This window comes from Protomyctophum bolini (assembly GCF_963924005.1).
Source record: "Protomyctophum bolini genome assembly, chromosome: 9".
Classification (NCBI taxonomy): Eukaryota; Metazoa; Chordata; class Actinopteri; order Myctophiformes; family Myctophidae; genus Protomyctophum; species Protomyctophum bolini.
Genome location: NC_137870.1, coordinates 6,196,019 through 6,210,380, shown reverse-complemented (window position 1 = coordinate 6,210,380; position 14,362 = coordinate 6,196,019). Strand labels below are relative to the sequence as shown.

Below are 14,362 nucleotides of genomic sequence, written 5' to 3'. Positions count from 1 at the left end.
GAGCTTGTGGCTGACTCACTATCTAGAAAATAAAAACATGGCACTTCATTTAAAATAGGTTACAGACCCCTGTTATATGCGCTTGTTTTGGGATTCTTTTTAAAGACCTATTTACTTGTTTCTATGAGACATGGCAACGCCAACAGCGCAGCGAAAGGCATCCACGTCTTTCTCTTGTGAAATGCTGAGATTAGAAACGACCATAATTATTTCATTTCTCAACCTTAAAAAAAAAATAAAGACATCTCCATAATCCTTGGGAAGTGTGTGTAGCAAAAGTAGTCGGCATTGTCATGGTTGAAAGTATTCATGCAACACTGACGCTGTAAGCTGTGTGATGCTAACGCGCTAACACCGTTAGCATGGTCTGTGTTGGTCAAAGGAAAAAGGATAGATATGAAACTACTGGCCAAAGTGTCATACAAAACACAACACCTAAAATCGGAATGTGATGGTGACCTATTGAGCACAAACAGACAATCATGATTTGCTTGCTGGACCTATAATTAATTTATGTGCATTACATTTCCACCTCGCACATATAAATCAAAAGCAAGATGGATGCTAACGCGCTAACACCGTTAGCATGTTCTGTGTTGGTCGGAAAAAGGATAGATATGAAACTACTGGCCCAAATAAATGTCATAGAAAACACAACACCTAAAATCGGAATGTGATGGTGACCTATTGAGCACAAACAGACAATCATGATTTGCTTGCTGGACCTATAATTAATTTATGTGCATTACATTTCAACCTCGCACATATAAATCAAGCCACAGTGCAGTCAGAGAGTAGTTCACAGGTCACACACAGGAGCAGTGAAAGGGGGAGGGGACTTGGGATGGCAGTGTAGAGTAGGCACGACATTGAGGGGTAGAAACCATCCCGGTCGCGTGGTTGATCTAACGCGTGTGTCACTGTGAAGGACTGGCCCCATTAAGTGAACGTAGTTGGCGTAGTAGACGCCAACATGACGATTCTGACGTAGGCTGTTGAGGTTGAGCAAGAATAGCGTGTTTCAGAAAAGTAATATTTAAACAGTAAAGAAGACATTTTTGGCGAATGCAATGTAGTCTATGTCTTTTGTGGGAGTGTGCAGGTTTTATTTTGCATAGAGAGATGTGTGGTGGAAGTGTGGCTTGGTCGGAGATAGAGCACGAATGAACGGCCAGGTGCTCATGTACCCCTGTCTATTAGGGTAGCAGGATAGTCTACTTGTACGTTCTTAGCTTACGCATTTTTCATGATAACTACTTTTTATGTATGTGATGTATTGCCATGCTTCTAATCTACAGTAAATCGCTCTTAATCCAGAGCGATTTACTGTAGATTAGAAGCATGGCAATACATCACATACATAAAAAGTAGTCTGCTAAATGCCTGAATTGTAATTGTAAATTGTACGGTAAACCACACCAATGCAACTCATTGCAACTCAATGAGTTGCATTGGTGTGGTTTACCTTAAAAATCACACACGTGTGAACTGAGTGGTGCAATTCCCCCCCCCCCCCCTCTCTCTCTCTCATTAGAGACACAGCACTACCCCTCTCTCTGTTTCTGGCGCCCCCTACTGGTATAAATAAGTAACATACTCGTGCTCATTGACGTACACACGTACACACGTACACACATACACAAACAGGTACATGGACATTGCTGGTTGTAGGAGTGGTTGCACCACTCAAAAACCGTATCGTCTCGACCGTTTGGTTGTGGTTTGGGCTTTAAGGACACTCAGACAGACAGACCAAAGCCTATAGACGAATCCACAGAGGGGTGCCCTGGGCGCGGCCATTACTGAGGGGTAATCCATGGAGCAGGTGCTCCGTAAGCCAGGTGTAGCTAATCAGTGCTGCTGCACTTAATGGTACACCTCAGTAATGGCCGCACCCAGGCACGCCTCTGTGAAACCTCACATTCAATCAGAATTCATTGATTTGTCACTATAACCACAGCCTGGTTCCCTTTCAATCAGAATTAATTGATTTGTCACCAAACATATAGCCTGGTTCCCTTTCAATCAGAAGTCATTGATTTATCACCAACCTTTTGTGGATTTTTTCCTCTGTGTTTTCGGCACAGAAAGCCTTCACTTCAAAGTCGACGCCGCAGGCCTGTAGAGTCACAACAAATAGATGGATTGAGTTTCGATGAGATGAATAACTCATGAAACACACGAGGTCATGTGCATTATAGAGCCAGCGGAAACATGCCGTGTCTTGACCTGTAAAGAAAAGAAACTTCGTCTTAGCAAATTTTGACATTAATTTCCTGTAGAAGGGTAGTGCTTCCAGGGCCTCCTTTTTACAACTGAGCTCCAACTTTGTCTGAAGGCAGCGAAAGCCATCGTTTTATGTAAACGACGTGTATGTCAATGATTAGCATTTATTTGGGTCATGCAATTCAAGTCTATTTGCAAAATTAAGATAAGCTATGCTTATTTTCTTTCTGCATTTTCCTAGTGAATACGTTTAGATAGAAGCCCGCCTGTGGAGCCCAAGGCGGTGGTTGTAAACTGTATGATTCCAGGCCAGGACAGCCAGGATGTGTCAAAGTGTCCCTGAGCAAGACACTTATCCTTAATAGCTGCTCCCTTATGATTTAAGTATTAAAATAAAATCTTAGATCTACCCCTAGGCCACTGCACAGCAGCATTTCATTGCACCAGTGAGTAGTACTAGTGACGCCTACTGATTCATCACCTTTTTGGATGTACCATGTGTTGTTGTTTTAGCATAGAATGGATGGTTTTACTAACCAAGGCCCGACTCACATCTTTCGATCTAGCATTCAACATTGATGCATGCTAGATGTATACAAAGGGTGTGATACATCTTGCCCCAATGAATTTCCAATGGAAGTCACATGGTTTGACACAACATTTGTGTTGTACGGCTTCGACTGCCCCCCTCCCCCTCATACAACACAAATGTTGTGTCAAACCATGTGACTCCCATTGGAAGTGCATTGCATCAGCTATACATCTCATACAACAAGCATACATCAATCTGTTGCGAAGGTGTGAGTCAGGCCCAAGGCCTGTGCTTACTCTTATAATCAAGAATTCCGGTTGAATTTGTTCCCACAAAAACGACTTCAGTGACCCTGACGATCTGTAATGACCGGAGTCTGTTAGTGTCGAGGCATTACGTTTTCTCCACTAGATGGGTGCCTAGAGGTAACTTCACCATGTTTTCTCCACCCGAGACAAGAGGGCAATTCATCAAATGTTTGGCTGTGATCTTATGTAACAATTAAGTCTCTTCAAGACAAAATCCTTCTAAAAGGCATAGCTTTTCCAACATGGACAATGAACAAAAAAAGTTATGTTACAAAACGTTCTGATTGCTGGAGTTCAGGATCCTTAGTTATAATTTGCATTCAAAAATGCTTCAGTCAATGCACAAAACTGTCAGACGTTCAGGCCTGTTCTGCCTGGCTGATACCACGACCTCTACACTTGCCAATCACCATGCAGTCACATTTCACCAGGAAGCCTCTAAAGGCATTTAACCCATTCTGAACGGGAACCCATTTTGGTGTTGGCATCATGTTATGCTTTAGCTATTGAAAAATAGCAGATCTACAAGCTCATAGCGCGCCACCGAGTGGCGCGCTACGAGCTTGTAGATCTGCTATTTTTGAAAAATCGAAGAACGACTGACATTTTTAGAATCTGATCTCAGGTCAGAATGGGTTAATCAGACCAGTGTGTGTCCAGTGGGAACCTCGTATGAATCTGATCTCAGGTCAGAATGGGTTAAAAGTATTGATGCCTACTAAAACAGGCACAATAGGACGCGGGGAGGCACAATGATGAGTGGAGTGCTTCCGACCCACTTAGCGCTTCTAAAATCATGGCTCCTAATTGCCACGACCCATTTCAACCGCCTCTCTTCTTCAGCTGGGAACCTGTTAGTGTTAATGAAACACATGCAGTGTGATAGCGTGATGCTCAACTACAGTCCCTTTGGCAGCTTGGCAACCAGCCAGCCAGTGCTACATTCATAAAGGTAACATGTGAGAGAATTACTGTAAGATACAGCAAGAGTAGTGACCCAAAAAACGAATGAAGAATAACATTTAAAAAAAAAAACAACAACATCAACAATAAATCGTATACGACAGTAAACCTGCTACAGATTAGAGGATAGTAAGTGGATAGATAGTCCAAGCATTGTCAGGAAGAAATGAGTGAAATGGCACCAGGTGGGAGATATGGTCTAATTTCACACCTGGTGCAAATGCACACAATCACCTTACAGTACACCACACAAGGTGTGTATTGCACACAAAGATCAAAAGGACTAATATCTCCCCTGGCCAAGGAGGTGGTTAACATGTTTGGCTTTATATTGTCTGTTCCCAGGTTTCGAATCCCGGGCGTTATACATACTATAGGCATAGAATAGAGTATTTCTAAACCTATAATCCTCACCTTCCCAGTGTCGTCTGGACCTGGCTGGAGGGTCACTGAACACGGCAAGTTGAGAGGAATCTGAATAAAAAGCACAACACTGTTTATTGGAGCGCCAAAAATACATTTTGTCTGTCTCTCCTACACTGTCGACTCTCAGCTGTCTCACTCTCAGGGCCACATCTTGCGTCAGAGACACGGAATCCGGAATTTGGGGATTCAGCATTGCATAAGAGGCGTTCCCCCGTACATTTTTTTAATCTTGTACCCAAGCCTAAATAATCTAAAACACCTCCGCTACCCGTTAACAACGGTTACATTATACATCGGTGTTGTTTGGGCGTTACAATAATGAAACCAGCCACATACCATTGCCTGTTAGAGAAGACTGCACAATCCATTATGCATTACCCATTATTAAGGATGTCCCGATCATGTTTTTTTGCTCCCGATCTGATCATTTGATTTTGAGTATCTGCTGATACCGATTTTTTTCCGTTTGTCTCTCCTATACTGTCTACCTACCAGCTGCCCTATTGTCGGCCTCTTCTAAACACTGTCTGCAACTCAGCTGTTCTACTGACCTTCTCCGCAACACTGACTACACAGTCTGTCTCCCATGCTGTCCTATTTTCGGTCTCTTCTACATTCCTTCTCTCCTACGCTGTCTTATTGCATTGTCTCTCCGCTAAATAAAGACAACATTCTTCTGACCATGCCTCTCTCCTTTACAATGAATTAACGAATGGTTCAGAGTCCAGAGACTATAGGCACTAAGTGTGATTATGGTTCTCACATCAAAGACGAAGGGATAAGCATGTTCCCCCAGCTTTTTAACCAGTCGTTCCTGCAGGCGAGTGAGGTTCTTCTTGTCCTCCACCAGAGGAGGGAAGGCTTGGATGTTGGCGACAAACAGGTCCTTCCGGAAGGTCAGTCCGAGGACGTCCAGGTCCTCCCGGCCGTAACGAAACGCACAGGTCAGCGTCACAAACACTACCAGCAAATAACACACAAAATACAAAATGAGAGACACGTTTATCCTGTTTTTGTATTAGCAGCTGTAGTAACAGTTGTACTAATTGTGGCACCGCTGTACGGGACTCATCCTAACGATTAGGAGCACAAGGAAGGAAGCCAACTCAGCTAGTGATCAAATCCAGTGCCTGACTGAAGAATGTTACTACTTTCTACACTACAGTATGTGAGGAAATCTACGTAGGTGAACACAGACTGAAAGACTTTTTCACCCTAGTTCTATAATAATAGCACATGGTAGATTAGTTTTTCACGATTGTTAACACACGTTGTTCACAAACAATAACGGCATTCTCAAAACGGCACACACAAAACTGAAAACCTCACACACGAAATGCTAAACCCTGACACTCCTTTTCCATGATGACTCTTTGCCATCAAATCTCTTAATTGTTCCCAAAATGGAACTTATGTGTTTTCATTTGGTACACACAGGCTCACAGCCATATTTTCAAATGACACACACAATTCAGTACACACAACTATAGCATTTGCTGCACACTACCAAGCATTTACAGCACAATGAAGTGCAAAATTGAAAACACAATCATAGAAATGGAACACACACGAATGACAATAACTACAGTATGTAGAATGAGCCATTTCTCCTTTTGTAAAAATGACTCAGTGTATGCCTACGTACCTTTTCATAGTCAAACAGCCCACACATATGCAGCCACAAATAGTTCTGTTTCTATCTATCTATCTATCTATCTATCTATCTATCTATCTATCTATCTATCTATCTATCCATCTATCTATCTTACCTACCTACTGTCACGGTACCGAGAACTGGCGGACCCAAATGCAGACACAGACAAAAGTTCGACAGTTCAAGGGTGTTTATTGAAATATAAACTGGCAGGCAGGCAGAGCAGGGCAAGGTCCAAACAGGCTGGTCAAAGCATGGGCTGGCAGGCAGGCAGGCAGGTGTGGTCTGAGGAGGAGGAGAGGAGAGCGGTGAGTACAGGCACAAAGTAAAACACTAGAAAACACAACAAAACTGAAGTTCACTGGGAACAAACACTGGCAAAGCTGGCTAGAAGGTCTACTACCACTGTGGGTGATTTAACAATCTGGCGCTGGTGATGTGGGAAGGCTGGGTCTTTATGGGCTGGAGTTGATGAGCTGATGTCAGGCAGGAGTGTAGATTGGAGACTGGAACCAGGTGAGCCAAGTGATAAATGGAACCAAGCCACGCCCAAACACACGCCCACACATAACACAGACACTGACAAGACAGAGACAGCAGAATAACACAGCCCTGCCTGGGACTGTGACAGTGCCCCCCCCTCACGGAACGCCTCCAGGAGTTCCACCAGGCTTGTCAGGGTGTTGCCGATGGTAATCGGTGATTAGGGATGGATCCAGAATGAAGCGACGTGGTACCCAACATCTCTCCTCAGGACCATAGCCCTCCCAATCCACCAGGTACTGGAATCCCTTCCCTCTGCGACGCACATCTAGCAGCCGCCGGACGGTGTACGCTGGATGGTCGTCAATGATACGGGGGGGAGGAGGGGGCGCATCCGGAGGAGACAGCGGACTCGTCAACACCGGTTTCAACAGAGAGACATGGAATGTGGGGTGGACCTTCATGTGACGAGGGAGCCTGAGCTTGACAGTTGAAGGGTTGATGATGGAGAGCACCTCATAAGGACCCACATAACGGGGGGAGAGCTTCCTTGAATCAGTCTTCAGGGGGAGGTCCTTAGTAGATAGCCACACACGCTGACCTGGCTGGTACGTTGGGGCTGGGGTCCGATGGCGATCGGCAAATTTTCTGTTCCGTTCCACGGAACCGAGCAAGGCAGCTCGTGCATCCTTCCACACCTTGCGACAGCGTCGTAGGTGAGCCTGAACCGACGGGACGGCGATGTCATCCTCCTCGGCTGGAAAGAGAGGTGGCTGGTACCCCAACGAACCCTCAAAAGGAGACTTGCCCGTGGCAGCACAGGTCAGAGAATTGTGGGCGTATTCGATCCACAGCAGGTGGGTGCTCCAGGAGGAGGGATTCTTGGCCGCCACACAACGCAGCGCAGCTTCTAGGTCCTGGTTGGCGCGCTCCGTCTGTCCGTTAGTTTGTGGGTGGTAACCAGAAGACAGACTCACAGATGCTCCGAGGGCACGACAGAAAGCTCTCCATACATGTGAGATGAACTGAGGTCCCCTGTCGGAAACAATATCCACAGGGACGCCATGGAGCCGAAAGACATGGTAAGCAAGGAGGTCAGCTGTTTCAAGCGATGTGGGCAGTTTAGGGAGGGCCACAAAATGCACAGCCTTCGAGAATCTGTCCACAATAGTCAGAATGACCGTGTTGCCTTGGGATGGAGGAAGGCCTGTGACGAAGTCCAACGCCATGTGCGACCAGGGTCGACTTGGGACAGGCAGGGGACGGAGCAAACCAGCAGGCGGCTGATTAGAAGCTTTCCCACGAGCGCACACAGCGCAAGCAGACACAAAAGCACGGGTGTCACGGGCAATGGAGGGCCACCAGAAGTGCCGTTTGAGGAGAGACAGAGTGCGGCCGACCCCCGGATGGCAGGCAATGCGGGAAGCATGTGCCCAGAGGAGGACCCGTGAGCGAACAGACTCGGGGACGAAGAGACGGTTTGCGGGTCCGTTGCCTGGATCCGGTTGGACCCGTTGAGCCTCTCGCACCAGTGACTCAATCTCCCACCTCACAGCTGCCACCACACAGGAAGAGGGAAGGATCGACTCCGGCCGGCCAGTGGATTCTTCAGCGGAGAACTGGCGTGACAGGGAATCCGCCTTCAAGTTACGAGAACCAGGACGGTAAGTCAGGGTGAATCGGAACCGACCGAAATACAGGGCCCATCGAGCCTGGCGGGAGTTGAGGCGTTTCGCAGACTGGATGTAAGCAAGGTTCTTATGGTCCGTCCACACAATGAACGGATGTTCAGCACCCTCCAACCAGTGCCTCCATTCCTCCAAGGCGAGCTTCACAGCCAACAGCTCCCTGTTCCCCACATCATAGTTGCGCTCAGCAGAGTTCAAAGGATAAGAATAGAAGGCACAGGGATGGAGCTTCCCATCTGTAGCGGACCTCTGGGACAGGATGGCCCCCACCCCGGTGTCTGAAGCGTCGACTTCTACGACAAACTGGCGGGATGAGTCCGGGTGGACGAGAACCGGTGCCGTGGTGAACCGCCTCTTCAACTCCTTAAACGCAGCCTCAGCCTCCACGTTCCAGGTAAAAGGCGTCAACGAGGATGTCAGCTTGTTAAGGGGGGCTGCAACACTGCTGTAGTTTCTGATGAACCTTCTGTAGAAGTTGGCAAACCCAAGGAACCGTTGAAGATGCTTTAAAGATGCGGGTCGAGGCCAGTTCTCCACCGCCTGCACCTTCTCAGGGTCCGCCTTCACCTGGCCATTCTCAACGATGAACCCGAGGAATGTGGTAGACTGGACATGGAATTCACATTTCTCCGCTTTAACAAAGAGCTGGTTCTCCAAAAGACGCTGCAACACTTGCCGGACATGCACCACGTGTTCCTCATGGTTGCGGGAGTAAATCAAGATGTCATCTAGGTAAACAAATACAGTACGGTTGATTAGGTCACGGAGAACATCATTGACCAGTGCTTGGAATATACCTGGAGCATTAGTGAGCCCAAAAGGCATGACAAGATATTCAAAATGGCCGATGGGTGTCTTAAAAGCAGTTTTCCACTCATCTTCAGCCCGGATACGAACAAGGTGGTATGCATTACGCAGGTCTAGCTTGGAAAAAATAGTTGCCTCCTGAATGGGCTCAAAAGCGGATGCAAGCAATGGTAATGGATATTTGTTTTTAACAGTGATGTCATTGAGGCCTCGATAGTCAATGCAGGGGCGTAATGAACCATCCTTCTTACCCACGAAGAAGAACCCAGCACCAACTGGGGAAGAAGAGGGCCGAATGATGCCAGCTGCCAATGACTCGTGGATGTATTTCTCCATGCTCTCTCTCTCTGGGCGAGACACGTTGTAGAGACGACTAGTAGGCAGTGGAGCTCCTTCATGCAGGTTGATGGCACAGTCATATGGGCGGTGCGGAGGTAATGATAGGGCACGTTGCTTGCTGAAAACCTCTCCAAGGTTATGGTACTCAGCAGGAACACCAGAAAGGTCTGGAGGCTCCATAATAGCTGGGGGGCTGGCACCCTCAGATGGAGAACGAGCAGACCGTAAGCAGGTTGAGAGACAATACGGACTCCAGCTCACCACCTTGCCTGCCGCCCAGTCAATATGTGGATTGTGTAGTTGTAGCCATGGCTGACCTAGAACGATAGGTACATTAGGAGAGGAAATGACATAGAACTGAATTTGTTCATGATGATTACCGGACACAAGGAGGTGGACGGGTTCGGTACGGTGAGTCACACGGGCCAGAGGATTGCCATTGAGAGCATTAGCTTGCATAGGTGAGGTGAGTGGTTCGAGTGAAATGCCCAACTGGGAGACTACAGACATGTCTAGGAAGCTTTCGTCTGCTCCAGAATCAACAAGAGCAAGCAGTGACAATGACTGAGTACGCAAACTAAGAGTGGCATGAAATTCCATACGGGATCGGGTTTTGGGGGAATATGAAACATGACTCACCAGAACCCCCACTGCTACTGATGAGTCATCTCTTTTGGCCGTGTAGGACATGTGGCGATGTGGTGGTCTGGCTGGCCACAGTAGAAACACACCCCCATCTTCCTTCGGCGGAGGCGCTCATCTGGTGTGAGATGGGCCCGGCCCAATTGCATAGGTTCCTCCCCAGAAAACTCAGCAGGAGGGGGAGGACGTCCAAACTCAGCAGGCGGGGCTCTGTAGTTTCCTCCGACAGAGGGCGCTGTAGGACTAGGTGGAGAGGGTTCTGCCTGCCACTGAGCCATCTGGTCCGACATCTTGATGGCAGTGGTAATTGCCTCATCCAGGGAAGGCTGTTCCTTCCTCAAGGCCATCTCTCTGCCAATGCTGCGGGTGAGCCCACTCTGAAAGGCGGTTAGCAGTGCCGGCTCATTCCACTCTGACTCAATTGCTAAGGCTCTGAACTCACAGGCAAACTCTCTCACTGTTCGCCTGCCCTGCCGAAGTCTTAACAGTTGTTGACCAGCCTGCTGCCCTCTGATTGGATGATCATAAATACGCTTTAACTCAGCAGTAAACAAGGCAAAAGTCTGAACAGTAGGTGAATGCTGCTCATGCAAAGCATTAAAATAGCTGAGAGGGGGTCCCTCCAATAGGCTGGCTACATAAGCAATTTTAGCTGCCTCATAAGTGAAACGAGAAGGCTGAGCATTGAAAATTAGCTGGATTTGAGTGATAAACTGACGACAAGTGTTTGGATTACCAGAGTACTTTGCAGGTGGAGGAATATGGGGCTCTGCAGCAGGAGCGACTGGAAGCATGGGGGCAACAGCGTCAGCAGCAGGTTGTTGAAGGAGCTGAGGTGGAGGTGTGTGGCTGATGGCAGTCAGTTGGTTTGAGATCTCAGCCACACTATCCAAGAGAGATTTTAGCATTTGCTCGTGAGTTCCCAAACACTGCCCCTGTTTGATAATGGCCTCCTTAACTCTGTCATAGTCTGCTGGGTCCATTCTGGCCAGATTGTTCTGTCACGGTACCGAGAACTGGCGGACCCAAATGCAGACACAGACAAAAGTTCGACAGTTCAAGGGTGTTTATTGAAATATAAACTGGCAGGCAGGCAGAGCAGGGCAAGGTCCAAACAGGCTGGTCAAAGCATGGGCTGGCAGGCAGGCAGGCAGGTGTGGTCTGAGGAGGAGGAGAGGAGAGCGGTGAGTACAGGCACAAAGTAAAACACTAGAAAACACAACAAAACTGAAGTTCACTGGGAACAAACACTGGCAAAGCTGGCTAGAAGGTCTACTACCACTGTGGGTGATTTAACAATCTGGCGCTGGTGATGTGGGAAGGCTGGGTCTTTATGGGCTGGAGTTGATGAGCTGATGTCAGGCAGGAGTGTAGATTGGAGACTGGAACCAGGTGAGCCAAGTGATAAATGGAACCAAGCCACGCCCAAACACACGCCCACACATAACACAGACACTGACAAGACAGAGACAGCAGAATAACACAGCCCTGCCTGGGACTGTGACACCTACGGGTGCAGTACTTAGTTTAGATTTTTTTGGTTTAGACTAGTCATTGGTTAGACCAGTCATCAGTCCTACAACTACAACGTATCTCAAACCCTCACCCTAACCCTAACCTCCTACGGGGCAGCACACCTAAACCTTCACCTTAACCCATGTCTAACAATTTAGGCATTTAGCAGAATTGTTAAATGCCTAAACTGTTACAATTTAGGCATTTAGCAGACTTCCTGGTTCCTGAATCCTGTCTGGCCCTAGAGGGCCTCATCCACATAACAGGCCATGTTCTCCCTGTCCAAGCAGCGTTGGAAGAAACGCCTGGAGTTGCACATATAAAGCCCTGGCAGGCGAATCACATCGCACATCGTTTTCTCACACCCAGAGTGACACACCTGTGGCAACTATATCCTGACTGAGTAGGGAGATTGCCAGGTGTCAATCATCGTTACATGGCAATGGCCTGTTAATTATTCAATTAAGAGTCACTTGTGACTCTGGCCGTCACATTCCTCCCCCCCACGGAGAAAGCCGACCCAGATTGAGGGAGGCTGGTCGTCACAACTGTCTAAACTAAGCACTGCACCCGGTCCTGGAACCACTCACGCACTCCAGCAGCCCCGAAGCTCACACTGTCCCAGATGACAATGCAGTCGATTCACTGTGGGTCATCTATGTGGTCAGGTGTTACTAACACATTGCTCACCGGAGCTGAATGTTTAGAGATTTGAATAGCTGTGTGTTGTAGGTTGTAGTGTGTGTGTGCAACAACTGAACATTGTGTGTATAGTGTTTGGACAACAACGGTGATGTGTAATTGACGTCAGAGTGTAAAGCAGGAAAGTCTAATGCAGATAAGGGATTGTGATGTAGTGAAAATTGTGTCATATCAAGCGATTAGATACATGAAGTGATTGTTATGAGTGTTAACAATCGTGTAAAACTGTAATTACTTACTTCGTAGCAACTGTAATGCGACTGTAGTATGTCAGCTACGACCTTGGGTCCACTATCTATCTATCTATGCGGTTATAAAACTATGATCTATGACAGTATAGAAGAACAGAAACATAACATTAACCTTTTCTTTCCTTCAAGTACTCTGGATCAATGAGAATTACACCGTCTGGAGGAGAGGAGAGGAGAGGGGATGGGATGAGAGGAGAGGAGAGGAGAGGAGAGGAGAGGAGAGGAGAGGAGAGGAGAGGAGAGGAGAGGGGAGGGGAGGGGAGGAGAGGAGAGGAGAGGAGAGGAGAGGAGAGGAGAGGAGAGGAGAGGAGAGGAGAGGAGAGGAGAGGAGAGGAGAGGAGAGGAGAGGAGAGGAGAGGAGAGAGAATAATGATTACATACTGTACAAAAACATTGAAATATATCTCAACCAGTAGTACCACAGACGAAAAACTGTCTAAGTCCAAATTTCATTCTGACCCCTCCACGAAAAGGCCTTGATGTCCTGAACCCGTATCTATCATTTATACATTATGGATCAATAGTGTGGACTTAGACTGTTTTTCGTCTGTGGCATTCAGTTAAAGGTATCTTTTTTGTGCATTATATATATATTATTTATACAACAGTTAGTTCTGACCAAGTAGTTTGATTGGACAAGAGGCATTCCATGAGTGTTGCTTCTGTGAAGTTTCTCAGACAGACCTCAGGTTTTAGGACATCTTTCAAAAAACTGCCTCAGGTTTTTAGAAGGCCTTTTTTTAATCGGCCTCAGGTCTAAATGCAGGTGATTAATGGATTAATTTAATTGAATACCCATTAATGGGTTAATCCCTCAAATTGACTGGGGTCGGCTATGTTTGTACTTGGTCTCGTCTTTTTTCCCCCTCTAGGCCTACACCAAATATCTTCTACAAATTCATGTCGCGTTGCGTCTTGCAGCATGTTTGTAGATCTGATATTTTTTGTTACCATGTATCATACATTAGAGTGTGTGTGTGTGCATGCGTTCATGTGTACAGTATGTGTGACTGTGTGTGCATGTGTGTGCATGCGTGCGTGCGCACACGCATGTGTGTCCTTACCAACTGGCTCCACTAAGTTCACTTGGTCAACAAAGTCTCTCTTCCCTAGATACACAGTCAGCTACACACACACACACACACACACACACACACACACACACACACACACACACACACACACACACACACACACACACAGTTAGTCAAATGTTTTTAATATGTTATGACATAAGTAACTTTGTTAGTATAAAATGCTTTCCTCCTTTACATGCAACCACTTAGGAAGCCTAGGTTGTGTACCTACGTAGTTGACCGGGCTATCCCAGGACTCTATACCAGGTCTGTTAGTATAACCCTCTCTACACCGTATCTCTTCATAAAACATAGCCGATAGAGCTTAGCGATTATCATCAAATGTTCAGGTCAGAATGGGGACACTATAGGGTTCAACAGGTGATCCTAATCACTGTAATCTGATCGGAATCTGATCCGTTTTGCGTTGTGTAGATGGGGTTATGTGCCTGTTACAGTGATGGAAGAAGTACTCACATGATTTACTTAAGAAAAAGTATTATTGATACCTTGTATATTCAGTCCAGTATTAAAAATGTACTTGCGGAAAAGTACAAAAGTATATTGGCATTAAAATAGACTTAAAGTAGGCCTACCAAAAGTAGTCCAAAAGTAGTCAATTTCCCAAGTTTTGAAATGCATACAAATAATGTATAAACATCCCGTGAAAATCTACAAGCTCACAACTCGGCACTTTGCGACGCGCTGTGAGCTTGTAGATTGGCTATGTTCAAATATTCAGTGAAATGA

At 46.7% G+C, this 14,362-nt stretch overlaps 1 protein-coding gene across 4 annotated transcripts in view; it reads right to left on the bottom strand.

Annotated features, from left to right (window-relative positions):
- The window catches only part of LOC308321448 (beta-arrestin-1-like), a 69,776-nt gene that overhangs the window by 11,813 nt on the left and 43,601 nt on the right, over positions 1-14,362 (bottom strand). For all 4 annotated transcript variants that reach the window (XM_080772338.1, XM_080772337.1, XM_080772340.1 and 1 more), the window contains 5 exons: positions 13,601-13,661; positions 12,649-12,693; positions 5,219-5,415; positions 4,444-4,503; positions 2,052-2,119 (listed from right to left, as the gene is read on the bottom strand). In XM_080772338.1, the coding sequence (XP_080628464.1) occupies positions 2,052-2,119; positions 4,444-4,503; positions 5,219-5,415; positions 12,649-12,693; positions 13,601-13,661 (431 nt within the window). The remainder of the gene's footprint in view (positions 1-2,051; positions 2,120-4,443; positions 4,504-5,218; positions 5,416-12,648; positions 12,694-13,600; positions 13,662-14,362) is intronic.